This window comes from Anastrepha ludens, chromosome 3 (assembly GCF_028408465.1).
Source record: "Anastrepha ludens isolate Willacy chromosome 3, idAnaLude1.1, whole genome shotgun sequence".
In the NCBI taxonomy this organism is placed as follows: Eukaryota; Metazoa; Arthropoda; class Insecta; order Diptera; family Tephritidae; genus Anastrepha; species Anastrepha ludens.
In genome coordinates, this window is record NC_071499.1 from 118,971,718 (window position 1) to 118,997,566 (window position 25,849).

Genomic DNA, 25,849 nt, shown 5'->3' on the forward strand with positions numbered 1-25,849 from the left:
GATTGGACTTCGTAAAACGTGCACGCGGTGGTCATGCAAAAGAAATCGAATTTCATACTTAAATGTATATGTTCAAACTCGATAATAAAAAAAAAAAATTAGTTAAAAAAGTCAAACCGTTTGTGTTTTATTCAAAAAAAAAATTGAAGCGCTCTTACTGAAAAACGCTTTATGTGTAACCGGCGTTTATACCCTTTATTTAGGGTTTGAACGAGCTTCTCCCCCTATTTGTAGTATTCATGTGCATCTGATATTTTTATAAAATTGAGGGATTTAGAAGAAGCAAAAATGGAGCTGAAAAAGGTTTGATTCCAACGTTTTTGGTATTTAACTTTCACAGTTGAAGCTCTATTCTCCAGCTTTCAAAGTTTTGCACTTGAGTAGGAAGGAGCAAGGAAATATTTTTCCCGGAGCTTTTCGATATTTAGCGAAAGCTTGGGTAAAAGTTTTTCATAACACAGAGAAATTTGCTGTGAAATCTTTTCTGGATAGATAAAAGCTGATTATTAGCACTTCACTTCTATTATGAGTGAACTTAAGCATGGCTGAGAAATATTTTAAAATCTGCTAAAGCTGTTTTGAGTGGTTTACAATTAGCAAAAAAAAAAAAAAAAAAAAAAAAAGACTGATTATTATGATTGAACTTTGAGAGTGAGTTTAAACTCTTAAATTACAGCTTATTTTTCCCGGAGGTTTGCAAATGTCTAGCGAAAGTTTAAGTAAAAGTTTTTCATAGCGGAGTGAAAGTTACTGGGTAAGCTTTTCACTTTATAAGTGAACGTAAGCATAGCTGAGAAATATTTTAGAAACTGCTAAGGCTACTTTGAGTGGTTTACAATTAGCAAAAAAAGCAAAACAAAAAAAGGCTGATTAAACTTTTAGAATTTAAGCGCTATTTTTCAAAGTTTTGCACTTGAATTGAGAGAGCAAGAAAATATTTTCATGGAGCTTTCTGATGTTTAGAGAAAGCTTGGATAAAAGATTTTCATAGCGGAGTGAAAGTTGCTGTGAAAGCTTTTCCGGTGGAGAAAAACTCATTATTAACATATGAAATCTCTTATAAATGAACTGTGGCATGGATAAGAAATTCTTTAAAAACCGCTAGGACAATTTCGAGTGATTTAAGAAATGTAAATATTTTAACCCATTTCATTTCAACTTCAAAACGTAACCCAGTTTCGTGAATTTTTCCAACTTTTGCTAACCTTTCCTAAAGTGCTCCCAAAAGCCGTTGAACTCCTTTATGAATACTCGTGACCCTATTTTCCTTTGCGCACATTCCTTACTTTGTTCAAATAATTTCCTAATTCAAAAAATTTGCTACCACATTTCCGACCTCATGAATTTTAGAAATTTGTTAGTGTCGCAACCTCAAAAGTAAAACAAATAACACTTCAAATGTTATGCCTGAGCTCAATTCCTGTGCAAACTCTCAACATTCGTTGCGCCGAACTTGAAAACAACCACTTAAGCATTTGCTGCAACGCTGCAACAGCCACAGAAACATAAATCCCCACCAACCGCAAATAAATTTTCTTCAAATGTCAACTCAAAAGAAACCATACCTACGACGTGTATGCGTGAGAGAGCGAGAGGGAATTTTTGTTTGTGTGTATGTAATTGCTCTTTGTGCGAAAATAATGAAAATAATTGCGTATAAATTACGAAAGTTTTATGTGTGCGAAGCAGTGTAGGAAGTGCACTGCATGGCTGATTGCTCTAACAACTTTTCAGCCAGAGTTGGCTACTTGACAAAAACTTCACTCTGATCGAGCAGCTTAATTCGCACAAAGTTTGAGAGAGCGGAAAAAATCAATTTTGAACGATTATTTACAACTTTTTACTATTTGTGGGTGGCTAATTAGCATTGCCTTGGAAAGTCGTAGCTATGAATTACGCCGTTTGGTCAGCTGACTGCAGCGCACACAATTTGGCGGCTTCACCAAAGCATTTGGAGGAAAAAGTTAAAGCATCAATCACGCATTTATTGTGTAAGGATTTCGGTTGCAGAAATTCTACTTCTTAAGTTGCATGCATACGCCTCTGAAATCTATTGCTTATCTTAACTCCATTATTAATGGAACGAGATGCAGATTTCCTCAAGCAAAGCAAGATTATTAAAAAATGTTGAATAATCCGGCGTAGCTCAAAGGGAATCGTATATTCAAAAGTCCTCTCTGAGTGCAGAACTGTCCCTTTGAAGAATCGTTGTTTGTACGCTATCATATACTGGGCCACGTGAGTAAAAGCTTGAATTTATATGCAACTAATTCTTTAAGTTCAAACACTTAAGGGTGATCTAGAGCTCGAACATTTATGGCATTTTCAGGATTTTTTTTTGCAATAAAAAAATTAAAAACAATATTTAAATTTGTTAGGCTTTTTACTTAACCTTTTCTAATGAAAATCAAATTAATGCAAAAAAAATTAAAAAAAATTTTTATGAACAAAAATTTTATGAAAAAAATAAAACACATTAAAAAAAGAGAAAAAAAAAACAAAAAGCATTAAAAAACAAAAAAAAAATGAAAAACTTTGCCATTTGCAAAATTATTAAATGAATTGAATTAAGAAAATTAAAAAAGAAAATGTGTATATAAAAAAAACAAAACTCATGAAAAAGCAGTTTATGAAAAAAATTAGAAATGTTTGCATAAAAAAGACAAAAAAACTGAAAAAATATTTTCTTGCTTTTTTTTATGCAAAAAAATTTTTTCTCAATTTTTTTTCATAAACATTTCTTTTTTTATTTGTTTAATTCATTTCATTTAATAATTTAACAAATGGCGCTGAACTTGGCTCTTCTATTTAACTGAAACGCAAAAACCAAAAAAATTATTAATCAGTATGACTGTAGCTATGACCGGTACTAGAATAAAAAAAAAAATAAACAAAAATTTGGCAGAAGGCACTCTTCAAATCGGATTGTTTTATCAGTTTTTTAATAAAAAAATACGAAATAATTGAAACAATAATACGATTCTAGTACGGGCGATAGCCATTGATGTTATGAACCACATATTGAAATTTCAGACGAATCGGTCGAATACTTTTTTTTAGTTTTTTGACAACATCAAGTCGAAAAAAGTAGTTTTGAGATAAATGAGCTTAAAGTTTTGAAAGTGGTTCCAGAGTAAAGTTCCATTGATGCCGCCGCGTGACGAGTCTGACTCTTAGCAAGTAGAGAGCTGTAGAATCGAAAATAATGGGAATATCCTTCCAAAAATTCGACAGAATATTCTTAAAAACCTATACTATCGAAATATCAAAACAAAAAAAATCATTTTTTTGAAAATTCTGGACCAATCGGGACCCCTTAAACTTCTTTCAAAAACTTGATTTCATTACTTTGAATTGAAGCTTTGCAGTGTTTTTAAGCAGCAAGTTTTGAATTCAGTTGAAGTTCCAATGGCACTTAAGGTGAAACGAAAAACCAAATTACACAAAATTCGGTGATAATATAAAAATATTGCACATTTCCTCAAATAATGGAAAAATATTAAAGAATATTGAGCGCAATGACTTCTGTTGGCAACTCTATAAACCAAGACACACAAATTTGCGATTCACTCTTTTTTCTGGTATAACTCCTGTTATGTGTTCTACTTTCAAAACGTTTACGTCTCTTTTGCGCCTTCGCCATTAAACTCTCCCTCTAATTTCTGTTTTAATTTTAAATCTAAGTCTTTCCACTGCCTGCTATTTCGAATGTCTGCTGCTTAAAAGAACAGGTTATAACAGGTACACAAATACCTGAAAGAAATAAATGAAACACTTCTCGATTGGAGATTGCGGGAAAAAAAGTAAAAAATAAAAATTAACTTTTCTTGGTTGCCTCTATTCCTGTTACGAGTTCTAATTATTTTCTTAAATTTGTTGCGATTTTTTTCGTTTACTGAATTTATGCCTGGTACTAAACAAGGAATGATTGGAATCAATATTACATTGGACGACGATAGCCATATATTTCTTAAGAGATCCTCTGAGGAATTGGGATGCGGTTTTAAGACACGTCCAAGGCGTATTTCGGCGAAACAAGATAGACCTCCACGCATTACAACGAAAAGAAGCCTCAAAGACAGAGACAAAAGAAGACGAGCCTATAGCATGAAGCTGACTAGAAGCAAGGCGGACCTAAACGTGGGTGAATAGAACTGGTCCACTTTATGGACGTCGTTCTATGCTCTCCCGAAGTAAGGCAGAAAGTAGTTCCGGGAAAGGAGTCTTCCCAGAAATGGAGGAGGGATTGTTTTAGTAGCCACACCACACAACGCAGTAGACAACGGTCGCTGTAAGTGCAAAGGCATTTTGAACCCTACCTCACCCACCAAAAAAAAAACAAAAAACAAACAAAAATTTAAAATTAAAAAAAATAATAACATACCAGCTTTTGAACTAAAGTAAAGTAGGAACACTACGTAAAATCGAAAAATCCTAAATTCAAAACTTTACCAATTAGCCATTTTCAGTGGTCAGGGCTTGCTTGAAATTTTATTGATAATTTTTTGTAATAGCAATACCTTTTAACTACAAACACTAGACCTATTTTTTTAGGCCTTGAAAACAAATTTCGAATTTTATAAACCTAAGGATCGATTGAATCGATCGATCAAAATTTCAACTCTCAATGCAGCCTTCTTTCCAAGGCGAGTCTATTAAAAATGTATGACACAACTTGAGCAGCAGCTACATTTACATGTATATTTTTTTGTATAAGTGGCTATTAATGCAAGAATTTTCATCCGCATATAAACTTTGTTTGTTTGTAGCAACGAAGAAGCAGGCCGCCTTGGCAATGAAAGCACATAACCGCAAAATCAGCCGCTCTACTTGAAAGAAGTTGCCTTACTATCATTTCTCCGTAAATAAGTATATTTCACTAGTTTACACCAAAAATGGTCCTCGACCAAAAGGCGTTTTTTAAACTAATTTCAGGTCGCTGAAACCAAAAATTAATTTTATTTTTTTTTTTCACAGAACGGTTTCCGAGATATTCCCAAAAAACCTGTTTTTTGGGCAATAGTGCAGTTATTGCCTGCAATCTCGAAAACAGTGCGCGCCATTTCTTTGAAGTGCATACATTTCGAAAGGCACACATATAACCTACATGGCAATATATAATTCGTGTCAATGGAAGTCGTTGTTTTCGCAAAACAGCTGTTGAAAGTTAAAAAAAAGGCATTTTTGACGTTTTTTTTCTAAATTATCAAAGTTTATTAACTTTTTTCTGGAATAAACAATTCTTTTATATCGACATAAGATGGGTTTTCTGAAAGACAATTTTGTCACCTACATTTTAAGTCTAAGTTTGTCTGAATCGACGAAAAAAATAATTTTTTATTCAGCTGACTAATTTTCATCTATAAGTGAAACTGCTACCTTCGCTGTCCAGCGCCAGAAACAAAATTGATGCATACGTCAAGTGAACTGCGCCTCTCGTGGCAGTTGTGCGGGCGATCGCCGGTTTCGTTCAAAAAATCGAAAGGTATTGCTTTCAAAAGAAAAGAATTTCTCACTAAAAAGCCGTGACTTACTTTTTCTATACTTAGTAGCTTCAGTGTTATTATTATTATTATCAATATCCAATAGTCATATTTCGTAAGGTAGAATTGCGAAAGCTCTTACCTGGGCATCGCAATCGACTTCCTGTGCAACTTCTTGAGCTCTTTATCGGGCAGGCCGTTTAACCTACTAGTGGGCTTATGTATTTCTTTTTCTCTTTCATGCACCTTTGCGGAGATTATTTGCTCCTTAATAATTACCTTATTTATTTAACTATTATCTATGAGTGTATTTTGAACAAACTTATGGTTTAATGGTACTTTTTTATGGTTTTTTTATGAGTGGCCATCACAAACGTTTTATCCTCGGTGTTGTATTCCAGCTGTACCAATCTTAGCTCACAAGTATAGGGCAGCAACAGCCAGAATGCAATACAAGAAAAGCCAGATTGGTTTCTTACTTACTTCTACGAATCATAGAAAAAACAATAGTAACTAAGTCACCACTGATGCTAGTATTAACACAGCTTCATACAAGCAGCCAATGCCAACTCGCAACAGATATCAACACTGAAAAGATGCTTAGTATCTTAGAAACGCTCTTCTAAATATAAAAACAACAGTTTGGTTGGTTGCTAGTTTAAAAAACAGGTACACGCTAAGGATGTCAATCCCGAAATGCAGGAATCTCGGTATTTGTTCAGTCCCGAAAATTTAAGGATTCTTGACATATAAACCGAAAAGAAATTAGAGATGTTTCATAAAGAGATTCAAGTCCCGAACATTTCGGGATTATTTACCAACAACGCCAAATAATCCCGAAATTTCTTATAACAAAAACGCAACACCGAAAACTAATTTTCGGGATTTCTAATGCTTTATTTATCCATAATCCCAAATAATCCCGAAATTTTGTGTAATTTCTTATAGCAAAAAAGCAACTCTTAAAAGCATTTTTCGTTTACAGTACTTTGTGGGAAAAATCAACTGGGTTGTTGGGTTCAATATTAGCTCCTTAAGGGGTCCCAGTGGCCTAGAGCTCGAAAATTTAGGCTATTTTCAGAAAGTTTGTTTACAATAAATACAAATGAAAAATGATTGTTTAGGCTTTTTATTTAACTTCTTTTACATCCCAAAATGAATTTTCTTTTAACAAAAACAAAAAAAAAATCAAAAAATTACTGAACAAAAAATTCAAAAAAAAATTTTTAGTGAAAAAAAAATGAAATGTGAAGTTGGCCCTCTGAAAAAATTGGACCAGGACGGTGTTGCCCATGTTGGCTATTCTTTTTATCTGAAACACAAACACTAAAAACATTATTAACCAGTATAACTTATGCTCTGTCCCGTACTAGAATAAAAAAACCAAAAAAATTTGACAAACTGGCGCGGTTTTGAATTTGACAATCTAAAAATCGTTTTTTTTCAGTTTTTTAATAAAAATAAATACCAATTAATTGAAATAATAATATGATTATAGTTTGGGGGATAGCCATTGATGTTGTGAACAACATATTGAAATTTCAGATGACTCGGTTGAATAGTTTTTGGTTTTTGTTTTTTGACAACACCAGGCCGAAAAAAGTCATTTCGAGATAGATGAGTTTAAAGTTTGAGGTACAGCAGCGCAGTTCGCAGAAAACAAGACTTCAATCCACAACGTCAACTTAAGACTAATCTGTACATTCTAAAATAAATAGCTTATTACCAAAAACAAAGCTGCATTTTATGAACAGTTAAACAAAAAGCATCACGCCACCTAAAAGCTCAGTTGCAATGGTATTCTTCCATCCAACATTCCTTTTTACTATTTGTTTATTTGTTGTTACTAGAACTGTTCAATTAGGTCCCACAACATTGTTTTTCCATTAACAGTTCTTAACCTTTAACATCGTTTAACATTTGTTTAACATCACTATTAATTGTAATTGCATTAACATTCTCTGCTATTAGGTTATTGTCTAGCCTATGTTATTGTGAGCTAATGTTATTAAGCTCTGTTATTAACAGAGGCTTACACATAACTCGCGCGGACCGCTCTCTACTGGTACCTACTTAATGGGCTGCTGAAGCTATTATACCTATTGGGAACTTCCGCAGGAAATTTTCACAGTATATTCTGAAGGTACTATACTTTTGAAATATCGAAAAAACGAAATATCGAAAAAACAAAAAAAAGATTTTTTTGATATTTCTAGACCCGGTGGTCCCCTTAATAAAAATTTAAAAAGTCCCTATAAAGTCAGTGAAATGATGAGCGAAAGATGAATCGATGAAATAGTTATATTCGTTCTGTATGGAATAAGATGAGAATAATATGGGTGGACCGCCATCCACTTCAGATAAATATATAAAAATAATAGAATAAATAATAAGTAATAGAATTATGTTCTGACTTCATCATTTCAAGATCAAAATATGAGATCAAAAACATCAGATTTTGTTACCCAGAAACAGATTCCTTCTCCAATTTTAAGTTTTTGTGCATCAAGGTTTTATCGACATATCTTAAGTGGCTTCAAAAATATCTACATGCTAGATCAATACCAAATTATTTAATTATTAAATATTTGAACCCATTTACTAATTATTTTTCATTTGGTAGGAGGTCTTCTCAAAATATTGATGCAATTTGCTTCGAGTTACGTTGTTGCAATATAATAAATATCTTAGTTCCAGTACTAGTCCCGGTATATAAAATCCCGCGAAATCCCGAAAATCCTGAGAAATCCCGAAAATCGCGAGATCGTAAAATCGGAGAAAATGTACATCTCTAGCACACACGCATAAACGAGCAAACCAAGCAATCCTCGCCGCTAGCCATGAAGTAGTTATTGCCTGTCGTTGCTACTACTGAAAAGATTTACATAGGAAATTTCTGTGGTATTTCAAAGTCCAAGTCAGCAATGCAATTAGCATTAAATGTAAACAACGAAGTACTGAGTACCGGACAGATGGATCAACAAGGCAACGGACAAATGAACAACTCAACAGAATGCATCCAAAGGAATTGTGAGCAGTAAGAAATGAAAAACTGCCGCAAAGCAGAAATGAAGAAGTTAAGTAGTGAAGAAAACGAATGCCAAAATGCAAGTGACATGCAAATGCGATTCACTTAAGTACTTTGATGGAGAATATTCAAAAAAATTAGTAGAGAAAGAAGTACGCAGTCGTAATTATTTGCATTAGCTGAATTTGCAGGTGGATGTGTAAAGTTAGAGCGAATAATCGCGTTTAATTAAGCAAATTATCTGCTCTGCAATGGAAGTATGCATGCAATGGGTTAATAATGCGGAAATACCAGTGTGGTTAAAAAATGTACAATCCCAAAAGTAAAAAAGAATTGCTGAATTATAACTGCCGTTTATACCTGAGCCCTCTTTTAATAATTTTTTATTAAGTTTTCCAAAGGTGTGGGTCACAGATTTTGCATTTGGAATTTAAGTTGTCAATTTTTTGTTACCTTGACAGCTAAACTAAAAACCCGATGAATGAAAAATTTAGTTCAAGGCTAGAAATTTACAGAGTTGGTCGCCTTCATTTTAGCGCAGTTGGAAAATACTGAACATTCATCGCAAAGGAAAGCTTGTCAGCAGTTTTTACTGAAAAATTATATTTTAAGATGAAGCTCATTTTCAACTCGGTGGATATTTCAACAAGCGTAATTGCCGCATTTGAGAATAGGAAAATCCACATTTCATCATAGAGGAATCAACGCATCCGCTGCGAGGGATTGTTTGGTGCGAATTTCGATCCGACAACACATTGTATAATTTTTTTCGAAAAAAAAGCAACAAACAGTCAATTGCAGGCATTACCACCACATATTAAGGACTAAATTACCACGAAGTTTTGATTTTTTTTTTGCTTCATTTTAACGCACATATTCCTCGTCACCTCCTCTTCTTTGCTTTTCATCGAGGTCGAAAAGCTGTCGAAACATTTGAGATATTTTCGACGTGTATGGCGAAGGTGTCATAGGCAAGTCTACAGCAGCAAATTTCACATCGATGACAAGTCCGGCAGCGGAAGACCTTGTGAATTCGATGAGAAACGGCTTCAATTTCTTTTGAAGGAGGACGGTCCCCAAACCAGTCGTGAATTAGCGGAATAAATGAACTATGATAACAAACCAATTCATCTTCATTCAATGGGATTTACCGAAAAATTTAGAGCCTGGGTGCCTCACGAGCTCAACAAAAAATCAAAGAAAATAGTCTTCAAATTGCTGCTCAGCGTCTCGCCCGCCATCGAGCAATACGCGGTCACAAACAGCGCTTTTTGCACCGAATCGTCACGGAAGATGAGAAATGGGGCCTACACATCAATAAGAAGCAAAAAACGGAGTGGGTAGCTCCAGGAGATATGCCAAAGCCGAGAGTCCAGTGGGATCTTCATCCAAAGAAGATCATGATATGTGTTTGGTGGGACTGAGAGGGAAAGGCGCACTGGGAAATGCTCGAAAAGAATGCCACAGTCAACAAGTAGTTCTATATTGCCTCGCTACACAGCGTGCATGAGGCTATTCGACTGAAAAGACCAGACCGACGGGGTAAAGCCAAACTTCTTCACGACAGTGCCAGGCCCCATATTGCACAAGTGGTCAAAGCCGCACTCCAAGAGCTCGAATGGGAAGTCCTTCATCATCCGCCGTATTCTCCTGAGCTTGAACCGACCGATTACCATCTATTCCGCTCCCTGTCAAACAAATGAAGGGTATTACCATCCATAACAAAGAGGTCCTTAAAAACTGGCTCAGCAACTTCTTTAACACCAGACCATGCGATTTTTGGCGGAACGGCATCAACAAACTGGTCGAGAGGTGGGAAAAGCGAAAATAAGAAAAGTAGCGTCACTCTTAGCACAATAACTCACGAACTAAGGAATGGAATATCATGAAATTTTAACAGCTGTCTTCTTAAGGTTAGTACTAACTGAAAACAGGGATGAAATAAAACTGGTGTCCTCTAGGCGACGAGCCCGAGACTTATCAGCCCATGTGTTATTTATATTGAATTTTAATATTTTAGTTGCCAAATTCGGCTTGTTTTTCTTTACATTTTTTTGTAGTCTATAAGGTAACTTGCACTATAGACTATTAAAATAAAATAAAGTAAAAAATAAAACAATTAAAAAATAAAAAAATTAAATACTTTAAAAAAGGATAATAACAAAATAAAAAAATTTTATAAAAATATTAAAAAATAAAAAAATTTAAAAATTTAAAAATAAAAAAAAATTAAAAATAAAAAAATTAAAAAAAATTAAAAAAAAAAAATTTTAAATTAAAAAATTAAAAAAATAAATAAAAAATTAAAAAAATTTTAAATTTAAAAATAAAAAAATTTAAAAAGAAAAAAAATTAAAAATTTTAAAATAAAAAAGTTTTAAAGTAAAAAAATTTAAAAATTTAAAAACTAAAATAATAAAAATTGAAGCCAGTATGATTCCACACGCCCTTCGAGAGCTCCTAACAATTAACAATCAAAAAATTTTTAAATAAACAAATTTAAAAATTAAATATTTAGAAATTAAAAAATTTAAAAACAAAAATATTTAAAAATTTAGAAATTTAACAAATACAAATAAAAAAATGTATATAAAAAATTAAAAAATAAAAAAGTTAAAAAATAAATTTAATACAAAATGAAAAAAAAAAAGTTAAAAAAAATTTTAAAATAAAAAAATTTAAAAATTAAAACATTTAAAAATTTAAACATTAAAAAATTAAAAAAAAAATGTTTAAATAAAAAAATTAAAAAAATTAAAAAATTTAAAAACTAAAAAAATAAAAATTGAAGCTGGTATGATTTCACACTCCCTCCGCGAGCTCATAACAATTAACAACAAAAAAAAATTTAAAATAAAAAAAATCAAATATTTAAAAATTTTAAAATTTATATATAAAAAAAATTTTAAAGAAAAAAATTAAAAATTTAAAAAATTAAAAAATAAAAATTAATGCTAGTATGATTTCGCACGCCCTCCGAGAGCTCATAACAATTTTTACTTTTCTCCATATATTTGACCTCATTTCATACACAACAAAATATTGAGTTTCAATTGAGGCTGATTTGACGCCATTTGCCTTTGACTTAATATATTTTCAAAATAAATAATCCATAGGAGTCATGTTTCTATAAAAGTTCACAAAATCTTCTATGAGTTTGCCGATTTTCGACAACATCCGAAGTAGTGTCCAAATTCATGGAAAATCAATTATTTGAGCTCATGAAATTAAAATACAAAAACTAAATATTTGGAGATCAGTAAAACAGTTTAAATCACAAAACAAAGAAAAAAAATACAAAAATTGCCGAAATGCATTTCACATTGATAGAAAGTTTGCCCTTACTAAAAAGCCATTTTTTTGGAAAATCCAACCTAGTTACTTTTTTACCAAATTTAAAATATTCTCTCCCTAATCCATATAAAGTCACAAGTAAAACACATTTTTTATTTATTATTTATAATTATGTTATTTAATATTTTTATTTGCGAAAATTAAATTTTCGTGCTTTTTATTTCGTAAGTTGCTCTTGCACATACACACATACACTTGCACGCACATTAGTGTATTCTTTAAATTTAATATTTCAAATATTTATAGATGTATTTATTGATTTCTGGCACACTCTAACAAACTTAATGTTCATTCACGCTACGGTTTAAAAATAATAAATGCAGGTTTTTTTCTATTTCATATTTTTAAAATATTTTCAATACAACTGAACACATTTCATAAATATTTAAATTCAATTTTAAATTTACATTTCCTTATACTCGTATATTTCCTTGCACTCATTTCAAATATATTATGAAATATGCAAATGACAGCGGCGAAGATTGCCATCGCACCATCGCATCCGCTGCTATTCACCATACCCCATTTCCGCATGTACGACTTGTACTCCGCCGACCACAACCGCAGTGACAGCGACTACGTCAGCTGTGAGTTGTCAATTGTGGCAGCTACCGCAGCTTAACTTTCACTGTCAACTGTCAAGCAACTGTCAACTTTCGCCTGCGCATTTTCCTTACCCTACTACGCCTTCTCGATGTTGCCTCCTTAGTGCGCCGCAATAAAAATAATAAGAAAACGTTGTTGTTCTGGTTGTTGTTGCTGTTGCCGCGCATTGCTGTCACGTTTCACAAAGCTTCACGAAATTGAACTGCACTGAGCGCAGAATTCACGTACTCGTGACATAATCTCTCACTCACTCCCCCTCTATGTGCGGGTGCGTTTGAAGGTAGCGTCGAAGTTGCAGAATAATTCGATGTGATACGATGAGGGGAGTGGAGCTCACAAAGTTTTAAACACATCTTAATTTACGTTGAAATTAAATTTTCGTTATGGTCACGTTTTGTCAGCGTCTGCTGCTTAAATTTCCAAGAGTTAATTGTGTCAGTTTTCACACGGCTTCTTGGTGATGGCTCATGGAGTAGAGGGTAGGCGTAGATTTTTGCGCGACTCATTGTCTACTCCGGGCGTTGTTACTACGTCACTTTTGTGCGGCATCAAATGGAATTACGAATCAATCGGAAGTTTCTTTATTTTCAAGAACATAAAGAAAAGAAACACACTTTTTTTACGCACTTAAGTACGACTAACTGAAAGAGACAAAAAGAGGAAGAGGATTGAAAAGAAAGCATTAAACTGGGGAAAACCAGTCAAATTATTTTTAATATAATTTTAGTATATTTACAGTCATAAAATTATCTGATGATAGTAATAAGTCTTACAAAACTCAACTTAAAAAATTATTTTTTTGAGTCTTTTAACTCTGAACTGTGAATTGGTGGATTAATAAATATCCCAATAAAAAAAATTATGTACTATTTGAGAAATCATTTTGCCCCATTCAAAGTCATGAGGCTAAAGAAATATTAACTTTTTCCCAATTTGGTCTAAGTTTACTTATCGGGATTGCGTGCTAGTTTCGGGATTTATTACTTTGCTTGTTTAACTTAATTTGCTTACACTCAAGTACTAATTTCAAACTAAAAAACAAACATTTTATTTACGGTTTTACCTGCTTAATATCAGAAATTGTCAAAATAATTTTTATATAACATTTGCCGAAAATCTAATTTTCAAACCGCATTAATCTTACTTAACTAACCTAAGCTGCGATAAAAATTTTCACTGCAAATTAATTGTGTACAAAAACTTATACAGTCACCGGAATTATTACCTGATTTCGGAATTTTTTAAAATGACTTATGAGTTTACTGAAATTCTAATTTGCGGAAGCACTCTATTTAACTCCACTCAGCCAAATTGAGCAAATAAAATGCATGCCAAATCAATTTATTTAAATATAGTTCTCGTGACTTCCCGACAATTTCAGGATTTACTAAAATAACTTGTGAGTGAACTGAAATTCCAATTTCTAGATTATTTAACTTATCCTTCCGAAATTGGGTAATAATTTCAAAGCCATATAATTATAACGTGTGGTTAAGTTTTAAGGGCCGGTGTTGATTTTGAATAAAATACAATTTTTTAGGAAATTATTGTCATTTCTCTTTATTACGATAATATTGGTATGGTTCAATTATGTATGGAACAAAATATTGGACAAATGGCCGCCGCGACCACGGCGGCGCACCTCCATCCGATGGTCCAAATTTTCGATGACGCTGAGGCACAATTGGGGTTCTATGCCGTTAATGTGCCGGATTTTCTCATCCTTTAGCTCTTGAATTATTGCTGGTTTATCGACGTACACCTTTTCTTTCTGTGACAAGTGTGTGTGACAAGTGGCACCGTCCATTTAAAACCACATATCGTCCACATCCATATCTTCCAATTCGGGCCATAAAAAGTTCGTTATCATCTCACGATAGCGAACACTATTCACAGTAACTGCCTGACCGGCTTCATTTTGGAAAAAATACGGCCCAATGAACCACACAAAACAGTCACTCTTTGTGGGTGCATTGGTTTTTCGGCAATCACTCTTGGATTATCATTCGCCCAAATGCGGCAATTCTGCTTATTGGCGGAATTTTTGTAATATATAAATTTTTCCGACTTTATCGAACTTAACATACATTTTTTCCGTTTTAATGTCGAGACTATTTTCGGTATTTGTTAAAATATATATATTTTTCGGAATTTTTCGGAATTTTTCGAACTTAATCCTGAAAGTTTTTCGGAGTTTAATATTTTTCGGAGTGTTTATCAATCTTATTTCTGAAATAACTATTTTCGGGATTTATTAAAATAAATATTGTATATTTTTTGGAATTTATCGAACTTCGTATTAAATTTTTTTCCAAAATTTTTCCGTTTTATATATCGGAATTAATTTCGGGATTTATTAAAATGTATATTTTTTTCGGAACTCATCGAACTTAATCCTGAAATGTTTTTCCTTCTTTAATGTCGGCGCTTATTTCGGGATTTATTAAAATATATATTTTTTCGGAGTTTATCGAACTTAATCTCAATTTTTTAGTTTTAAATATCGGGCCTACTCGGGACTAGTTTCGGGCTTTATGGAACTTGTTTTCAGGATTTATCGAACTTGGTCCTGAAATTTTTCCCGTTTTAAATATCGGGACTATTTTCGGGATTAACTAAAGTATATATATATCGAACTTGATCCTGAAATTGTTTCCGTTTAAAATATCAGAAGATATCGAACTTAATCCTAACATTTTTTCCATTTAAACATCTGGATTAATTTGGGGATTTACTAAAATATATTTATTTTTCGGAATTTATGAAACATAATCCTGTAATTTTGTCCATTTTTATATGAGGGCTATTTTCGGAATTTACTAAAATATAATTTTTTTCGGACTTTATCGAACTTAATACTGGAATTTTTTCCATTGCAAATTTGAGATTTATTAAAACATATTTAGTTTTCGAACTTAATCCTGGAATTTTTTCCGTTTCGAATATCGGGATTATTTTCGGGATTTATTAAAACATATACAGTCGAACTTCCATATAGTGAATTCGCACGGGACCTGAAAATCACTTCACTATATAGAAACTTCATTATAAAGAAACATTGATTTTTTATGTAACTTTATTTAAAATAATCAGTGAGTTTGGTTTGAATTACAGTCTTCCATTTTTCATTTTCAATAAAAGCTTCCAAATCATGTAGAGAGTTGAAAACATTAATCGGCACGTCACTCCTCATTTCCACAAAGGTTCTAAAATAATATTTACATATTAAATTTTTGTTTGACTATAAAAAGATAAATGCTTACCAGGTTCAGCTGGACTTTCAAAAATGCTGTTGAGAATATCTTCTTCGGATGGGTTGTCCCAAGTCTGCACACCATTATCAACATTTACGTAGTCATCAAACGATGCTTCGATATTTGCTACTTTTTTAAATGAAGACTGTAAAACAGCCAAATCCGATATTGAAAGAAGGTCCTCTTCATCCCAATGCTCAAATGGAATCTGCATAGCATCTTTTGAAAATCCAGCCTTTTTAAAACAGTTGGCAATTGTTTCTGGTTTAACATAGACATTCCATACATTTCTAAGATTTCGAACTGCTTGCAGCAAGTCTATGGCCATAACAGAATTTCCCTCATCCACTTGAGTCAATATATTCGTTAAAATTCGTTTTCTGTAATGTTGTTTCATGTTGTAGTTAATGCCTTGGTCTATTGGTTGCAGTAACGAAGTCATGTTGGGAGGAAAATAAGCGAGATGAATGTTTCTCAACTTGTCTCTTACATCTTTAGGGTGGGCAGTGCAGTTATCAACAAAAAACAACACCTTTCTGTTTTGATCACAAAATTTTTGTCGAGTTTTGCAATCCATTTCGTAAAAATCTCACTGGTCATCCATGCTTTTTTGTTAAACTCATAATCGACACCTAAAGATTTTATCCCCTTGAAGTACCTCGGATTTTTGGCCTTTCCGATTACCAGCAATTTTAGCTTTTCTGATCCTGTCATATTGCTTCCCACCAGGACAGTTATTCTCTCCTTGCTTTGCTTCCCACCAAAGCATTTTTAATTTTTGAATGCCAGTGTTTTAGTTGGCAAGCATTTGAAAAACAAAGCAGTCTCGTCGGCATTAAAAATGTCGTTAATGTTGTAATTTTCAATTAATTTCGGTAAGACGTTCGTTACCCATTCATCATGGTTTTCTATGTTGGCGTCAGCACTTTCCCCACATAATGTCTTTTGAATAACGCCATGCCGACTTTTGAACTTGTCTAACCAACCTGTACTTGCCTCAAATTCGTGGTGTCCTAGTGCTTCCGCAAAATCTTTGGCCTTTTGCTTCAATAATGGTCCAGATAAAGGGAGATTCTTACCACGTGCAACGAGTAACCATTTCAGCATTGCTTCGTCAATATCCTCAAAATGACAAGGTCGAAATCTTTTGCGTTTGGTATTTACTGCCAAATCCTCCGCATTTTTTAAAATCACTTCCTTATTTTTTAAAATATTTGATAAAGTGCTGGGAAGAACTCCGAATTCATTGGCAATATCTTTTTTTTTTTCTTTCCTTCATTAACTTTGTTAATCATTAATGACTTTTTTTCAAGCGAAATGCTGCTTCGATGCGTCATTTTAACTTCAATCACTGAATAAAACTGTAATAGCTCAGCTCTTTCTGTTTTAATTTTAGGATTCCCCTCATTACAGTTTGTCCACATCTAACCGTAATTTTTTGCAACAGAAAACTTTTGAAAAAAATTCACTATATGGAGACAAAAACTTAGGACGCTTGAATTTCCAGGTGTAAAATTTGTTCATTATATAGAAAACTTCACTATATAGAAATTCATTATAAGGAGACAAAAATACACCGAAAGTAGAACGAAAAAGCAGTGTCTTCGAAACCAGTTCATTATAAGGAGAGCTTCATTATATGGAAGTTCACTGTAGAGAAGTTCGACTGTACAATATATTTTTCGGAATTTATGAAATTATTTTAATATCGGTACTGTTTCCGGGATTTATTCAAATATATATTTTTCGGAGTTCTTCGAAATTAATTCTGAAATTTTTCCGAGGTTGATCAGGATAAATTTCGGGATTTATTAAAATATATATTAATTTTTTCTTTTTATATATTTTTTTAATATATATATTTTTCGGAATTTATCGAACTTAATCCTGACATTTTGTCCATTTTATATCGGAACTATTTTCAGGATTTAAAAAATTTATATACTTTTGAAATTCATCGAACGTAATCCTGATTTTTTTTTTTTTTTTTTGTTTTAAATATCGGGACTATTTTCGAGATTTACAAAAATTATTTTCGGAATTTATCAAACTCAATTCTGAAACTTTTCCCGTTTTAATTATCGAGACTATTTCCGAGATTTTCTTAATTGAGTTTTAGTACAACCTAAATATAAAATTTGTGTAATTTAAGAGAGCTTCCCTCCTACTTCGCAACATGGTCCTAGCAGCTAGGGCTCGTAAGATGTATATTAATCCTAATAAATTAGATAATTAATAATAATTTTTTTATGATGAAAGCTTTTATTGAAAATCTTGCTATCAAAAAAACAGGACCTTCGAAATATTTAGTCATAAGCATAAACATTCTTAAATAATTATTATTTTTACAAACGCAGGTATTTTCGATATCTTTCAAGGGTTTACTGAAATTCTACTTTTCTGAATTATTTTATTTAAATTAACCTGCCTAAACTAAGCTAATTGTATACGCGATGAATTAATTCATATAACTTTATACATTTTATTTAATTTATACAAATTTATTCATCGGGACTGACTGACGATTCCGAGATTTCTTAAAATAACTTACGGGTGTACTGAACTTTAGTTTTGGAATTAATTTAGGGGACACCCATGTATGTCGTCGATTTTTTTTACAGTTACAACTATTTAAAAAAAATCAAAATGCCAAGCAAATTTGACCGATTTTCATCTTTTGGAAAAATGTCTGTCAAAACTTCAATTTTTACTTTTTTTCTTTCCTTCGTTCAAGCACGAGTTAATGGTCTTAACTAAAACACTTAATTTTGTTTTTTCATTTTTGATAATCCTGTCAGGAGTTATGCTGACAACGCGGACGCACCTTTTTTCGAGGCATAACCCGAAAAGTATGTCACAATGGAGGAGTTAAAATTTTTTTTTTTGAAAACTCCAGAAATTATTCTTTAAATATGTATCTATAAGGCAGAAAAAAGTTCGAATTAAATGAATAATTTTTTACATAGAAAAAAAACTATTGAAAATAGGCCTTTTTTTACCCGAAGAAACCCATGAAACCTTGTGTTGGACTAAAAAATCGAAAATTTTTTTATGACATATTCTAAAAGTACATCATCTTAAAAATATAAATTCAAAAAATCATGCAGATCGGAGAACTAGAACGAAAGTTACAGAAGTTTGACAGAATAAAAATTATCCATAAATGAAGTGCACGCAAAATTTTAGACGCCATTATCTCGAAGTCGTGTTTTTTGAAAATTACCGTCACGGTGATCATTATTTAATAAAAACTATTTGACCGATTTGCTTTTTTTTAATTATTCAAAGTTAAGACCTCGTGAATTTGAACGGTTCACTTTTTTTAAATATATGCATTCGCTGAAATAAATTTTTTTTTTTTAATTTTTCAACCCCTCAAAAATAGTTTTATTTTCCGATTTTCATATCGAGAAAAATTTTTGTTGAGTAAATAAACCGTTCAGATTCACTACAAAACATTTTTCTACAATAATCACTGAATTTTTTTTGATTTCAGTTGAGCTGCTCTTGCGCTACCTGATCACCGCAAGCCTCTTCTAAAAAACGGCGTTTCGTGGGAAGGGCGATATCAACAATAAATAATAACATTTTTTAAAATAAAAGCACCAAAATGGATTCTTCGAGAGTAACCCTTCAGTATGATATATACCTCATTTGAATACAATTTCTAAACCATATTTAAAAAAAAATTATGACAATCGTTCATTTATTCGGGCTCACAAGGTCTGTAACCCCTTAACTAATTTATCCTAACGAACTCCTAAAAATATTAATAAATAATCTCCTTTACATAAATTAATTTATCGGAACTGACTGAGGGTTTCGGGATTTCTTAAAGTATCTTACGGGCTCACCAAATATTTTTTAGAGTTAGTTTAGCATTTAATCTCATAAAAGTATATTAATTTTCTTAGTCTATTTTCGGGACTTACTTAATTGAGTTTGACAATAACTAAGACGTAAAATTTTCTTTTTTTTCTTTGGTATTTTCCAAATACAAATTTTCGAAACATTTAACACTGAATCTATAAAGGCTAACTACGATTTTCTCTCAAGTAGGAAAAAATTTGTACCCCATGGTATTTATATAAACTACTTAAGCTAAACAAACTTTCTTAAAATCCCAAACAAGTATCCCACGTCTAAATAAATGAGAATCATACCATCATACTCACCATACTCAATCATCACCATACTCACCACTTAAAAAATAATCACGTTTGGCACAGGTTTAATCTCATATATCGATCCACACGTTCCGCATCTCACGCTCACATACACACACCCATCTGCATCTTCATCGCCCGCTCGTTCGCTGCTGCATCCGTATTCCATTCCGCAGAAACAATGCCACCATGCGCAGAAAGCTATCGCCATGCAGCAGTCTCGACGACAAAGTTGCATCGCAAACAGCTGTGCCACCACCAGCACGTGCACCCACACAGTTTTCGCCGCATCGTCAAGGTGGTGCACCAAAGAAATTTCGCTCTTTCGCTGTGTTCTTGCCGGTGGCAACTTTTTTGAATTTCACCACAACACGCATACGCTGCAAAAATTCATCATGCAACAAATTCACGCACATGGATGTGAGCGTTAGACCGCTCAATATGTACGCCGCACAGAACCACACCACCAACGTGGAGGCGGTGGTGGCAGGGCGCACATGCGCACCCGGCAGTAGATCACAAAAGCCAATTGTCGTCAAACTCATGAAACAGAAATAGATGCCATCGAAGAAAGGCCACTGCTCCATTAGCGCAATAACCAGCGAGCCGAAGGCAACGTACGACAATAACAGCAGCACACAGAAGCCAAGCGGCAGCGCTAACGACCAGCGTAGTGTATGCGCGCTGCTGTTGCGCGTGCCGGAATGCGCAGAGAGTGGTGAGTGCTCAGCATAGCTAAGTGAATCATCAGCTGGGGGACGCACGTAGCAGTAGGGCAAGTGTGCCGATTGTGTAGACTGCGTTGTCTGTTGTTGTTGAGCCAACTGAGCTGAGTTCGACGGATGCTGCTGCTGCTGCTGTTGTTGGTGATGATGCTTTTGTAACTGTTGCAGTTTGAGATTACATTTTTTATCCGAGACCTGTTGTCGACTAAAGCCACAAATTGTATGACGTTTATTGGGAGACGCACGACAAAAACAACAACATAGTAGACGCTCACAAAAGCCGCTGGCTAATTTTGCCAAAATGCTGCCGATGCTCGAGAGATACACCAACGTGAGTGGAATGCCAATTGTGGCATACGCAATGGTGACCATGCGGCCGAGTGTAGTGCGTGGCGTAATGGTGCCGTAGCCTGGAATAACAAAAAGGAAATGTTTAAATAAAAATTTACATTTCAGAAGTGATGAAAAAATATGAAGTGACGTAGAAGTTATGAGAGAAAATATGGAAATTACTGAGTGATTTCTCAGCCTTTGGCGCCGTAATCGATTAAGAAAGTTTGGAAGAATTCAGCAAAGCATGCCGTTCATTACTTACTAGAATCAACTGGTGCTATTTAAAAACACCAATTGAGCCCAAATTATCATCAACTTGGAGGAGTACTTTCTCTTGCTCTGCCTTCACTAACAGACTTCTCAATGAATACTTTCAGTGCTGCAGTACCCATTCGTACCATGGTGAAACAAATTCAAAAGGTGTGACCAATATCAGACCCTTAACCGGCTCTCAGCGCATTTTACTGATTGGCTGATGTAACCGGAACCATGGCATGACGATTTGTTTACGGAAAAACTGGGACTGTGTTGGTGATAAACGAAAAAATCCACACAGTCTTCACTCATCTTGCTTCATTGCTGATTGGAGCAGGGAAGCCATAGAAAGGCTAGCCGCAAACAGAGGGCTGTGTATCTATTGGGTACCGAGTCACAAAGGCATCGAAGGAAACAAAATAGTGGATGAGATAGTCAAAAGTGCTGTTAACCTACCTTTTGAACAAGAGATCGACATACAAAAACCGCTGAATAGAATTTACATCGAAATGGTCGACTGTATGAAAAAGCAAGCGCATGCTAAGTAAACTAATCCGAACGACGAATGTGTAGAACTAAAGACAAAAAATTGACTCAATTCGTACTTACACTCTCGCGATAAGACTGCAGAACTATCATAAGTATGCTGACAAGTCATAATCTATTGGCTGCATATGCGTACAAAATAGGGATTGCTAGCAACGACAAATGCAAGAAGTGCAGGGATAATATAAGGGAAACTTTGGAGCATCTACTGTGTTTCGTCCGACATTATCAAAAACGCGCTCGAAATGCCTGGGAGCCCCACAGTTTGAGGGTCTGGAGGATATCTTAAAAACAGAGCCACCTGAGGTGCTTAGGTTTACTTAATGCGTTGAGATCCTACATAATGTCTACTCTAAATCTTAATAAAGCCCAATCTCCATCTGGTATCGCTAAGTACCACAAGGTATATGCGTGGCTTAATGCCAGCCGCGTTAACCTAACCTAACCGAACTTTTGTCGAAACATTTTCAATAGGGTTGGCGACTGTGAAGTGTAAACCAACATTACCATCCTATTTTACTGTTTCCACTCTATACACCTTCGGCTTCGATGCTGGGATGGCTGTCCTCCTGTAAAATCCAAACTCATCTAGTTCTTCCAACCATCTTCGCAATTGACGAAAATACTGCTTTTTAGTAAATTTTATACATCAAAACCATATCCAAATTGGCGGTAAGCACAAATAAACGTTGAAATCCTTTTACGGAGAAGGAGCCCCAAATAGGAGCCTTAACTGGATGTTTAACAGTTCGTTGAAATTATCGATTATCAACAATACACTAGCTCCGACTTATGCAACTATTGGCCTAGAAGGAAGATTCATCTGTAAATACGAGTATACTGAATTTGCCTTAGCACAGTCAGGTGCTTTTCCATTGTGGGATAATGCAAACAGCGGTTTTTTTAATGTGATCCGGAATTCGAGATATTCTACATGTAAACATACCCGAATCATGTTTTTGATTGCATTAACATCCCTTTTCCATAAAACTATGTCAGCTTCACTGAACGATAAGTTCGACTATGTCACAAACAAATCAATGATGTTCTGACCTTGCTTTGTGCCCCGTCCGACGAAATCGTCTACGTTTTTAAGTTCGTTATACCATTGCATTTTTTGAACGTCTCCGACTTTTTCAAATATTTTGCTGCATATACACGCAACAGGGTGTGTAATAGGAACACTGCTTCAAATCATTTTTCATACGCGGTACTTATTTCGTAAATTTCTCAAAAACTAGCAAATTGGGCAAAGCGTGTTCCGTAATGGATAGGCCTACTTGGCAGCATTTACATTTTTATATAATGAAACTCTAAGTTTGAATTTCACCGGTCACACTTTTGTTGGACAGACTGTACATGTGAAAAATTACATCAATTAAATGTCCACGTCTAGAGGTAAAATCCGCGAAACAGTCAATTCATAAATGTCTAATTGTTGGGAACGTTGACAATGTTGTTCCACAACACTCTGCGCTACAGCAGCAACATTCTCAAGAGAGCATCAGAGCATTTGGTCTACCAACCCTTTTTCATTCTCGATAGAACCATTTTTTCACTAAGCTTTGAATTGTCGACTCCTTCCGACGATTATTTCCACTAAAAAAATTTCGAATTTTGCGATGTGTTGTACTTAAACTTCGATTATTTTCATAATAAGTTTCAAAAATTTTAACGCCTTGTTCTCTAGAGTAAAATTGTACGTCTGCCTACTTGACGAATGTCAAAGGTGACATAAAAAAGGTACCTTCTAGAAATTATTCACTACTAACATCTAGGCGTCACTTTTGAAATACCCTTATTTACAAAACACTCACATAAATAAGTTATATATTGTATATATATTTTTTTGTATTTAATATTTTTGCAAACAATTTAGCCAACACTTACCCACTGTCGTCACCACGGTAAGTGAATACAGAAACGACGTTGCGAAATTCCACTCAAATTGTTGTTGCTGCTGTTGCAATTGCCACTGACGTTGTCGAGCCGCTTGTAATTGCCAGTAACGTTCACGTTGTCTTTGTTGTTGACGCTGTTGAGCTGCATCATTGCCGTAATGTTTATTTGTAGCCGGTTCCATGTTGTGATAATCATACGGCTGCGATGGCTGATGTTGTTCAATGTTATCTTGTTGTGAGTATAATTGTTGTTGTTGCCTTGAATATGCATCGTTTATTGTTGTTGCGGGCATACCTGCCCCCACTACTCCTGTCGCCGTTGATAGAGTCAAATCCATGACAAGCCGTTTGACTAATTGATCCTGAAATTTATTAATCTCCAAGGCGGCCAATCTATATGTGCATGTGTGCGTGTGTGAATGTGAGTGCACAAGCGAAGAATGAGGAAGGCAAAAGTAGCAAGAAATTCAGACAAGAAGCAGAACGGGGATGGATAGAAAAGTATTTAGTTTAATCGCATTAAAATTAATTTAATTAAAGTTGATAAGAGGAAAATACAATTAAACTCGAGTGCTTTATCTTAACGCTTTTAAGCATTTTATTAGCAAGTTTCTACTTTAATTTATATGGTTTCTGGGTAATTCTGCACTTAAACACGAAAACAGCACAACACAAATACACAAAAATTGAGTAGTTCCGAGTGAGTTCGTTAGCCCAAAAGCTCCGTGCTGGGATGCTGGGCGGTTGAGTCTCCCTTAACAACGACTTAAAAGTTCAATCAAAGGCGAATGATTTCAGAATCACTTTTAGAAATGTGAGCAAAAAACATAGGAAATCCAGGCGTACATCACAGAAAAATCCAGCACTAAACATCTATTCCTGTAAATGCAAAAAATAAAGGTCTTAGCCTTTCGATGCTTAGAGCTGTAAAGTGATCTGTGTTTTCGGAAGTGGAATATTTATCCGAGCTTTGCGGCGACATAAATATAGCACAGCGAAATATAGCAACCGAATGGACACAAACGATCCGGCTCTGACAGTATTCGATGCAGCACTAGCTGATGGTAACAGAGGAGGAGGCAGGCCGCCTCTACATTCAAAAGATCAGGTGGAGAACGGCTTGGCTTCGCTTGGTGTGTCCAACTGGCGCCGGTTAGCACGAGGAAGAAACGACCGGCGGGCTTTGTTTAAGCTCGATCAAAATCGTGTAAGGGATTATCGCGTCAATCGAGAAAAAGATGAAGAGAATATTTCTCGAAGAGTAATTCTGAGCAGAACAATGATAAGCAAGACGCCCAATACAGTCGCACAGTCCATCAGTGGCATCTGCAAGTTTTCGGTGTTCACGATTAAGTTAGGTTGTAGCGCCTGTCAACTATGAGACACACTCAGGCCATAGTTCAATCTACCCATTTATCGCGTGAGGAACTTGTCCTGATCTGCCTAAAACCAATGTGAATTTTTTCAAAAATTTTCATTGAAACTTTTTCTACCAAAAGTGGGAAATTTATGTCTGGAAAGAGCAGGACAATCGCACAGAAGGTGCGAGTTCATCTCCTCCTCTTCTTCCTTTAGACAGCTTATACAGTAGTTTTGAGTCTGCAGGTCTAGTCTCTGAGTGTGCTTCCCAATAAGACAGTACTTCGTATACCAAAAATCAGTGTGACAAGGCTATGCTTATTTTAGCTTCCCCTGCTGTACATTTGGTACTCCAAGTATGCACATCTTAGCTCAGAACAGTCATCAAGTATCAAGTAATACCCGGCCTCTCTGATAAGCTCTAACCTTTCTCTGAGCTGCCTACCCCCAAATAATAATAATATAAATAAAATGTTCACTTAATTCTCATTTCATTGGACTGAAGACTAAGATCCCCATGGCAATTATTCAGCTTTTCGTAACGGTATCCTTTGAAAGAAAAAACTTCTCCCGACAAGAAAACAATAAGCGAAACAGTCGCTATTATGAATAGAAAATAGAGCTGAGACAGGCAGGCATCTGGATATGATTTTTAAAACTCTATAAAGGTTAGGTTAAGTTGAACTGGTTGACTTGCAGTCACGCATAGACCGGTTCGGTCCATAGAGCTACCAGATGGAGATTATTAGCTATATATTTGAAAATTTCCACTCGCATGGTCCCTATTTCTATTGCGAATTTAAGCAGATGTTTCCGACCCTTGCTGAGATGTCTTCCAA

At 34.4% G+C, this 25,849-nt stretch overlaps 1 protein-coding gene across 5 annotated transcripts in view; it reads right to left on the bottom strand.

Moving 5' to 3' along the window:
- Positions 1-11,989: 11,989 nt before the first annotated feature.
- Positions 11,990-25,849, bottom strand: part of LOC128858891 (uncharacterized) — a 49,957-nt gene continuing 36,097 nt past the window's right edge. For all 5 annotated transcript variants that reach the window (XM_054095454.1, XM_054095453.1, XM_054095451.1 and 2 more), the window contains 3 exons: positions 23,641-24,044; positions 19,926-21,026; positions 11,990-13,112 (listed from right to left, as the gene is read on the bottom strand). In XM_054095454.1, the coding sequence (XP_053951429.1) occupies positions 20,185-21,026; positions 23,641-24,044 (1,246 nt within the window). In that variant the 3' untranslated portion in view covers positions 11,990-13,112; positions 19,926-20,184. The remainder of the gene's footprint in view (positions 13,113-19,925; positions 21,027-23,640; positions 24,045-25,849) is intronic.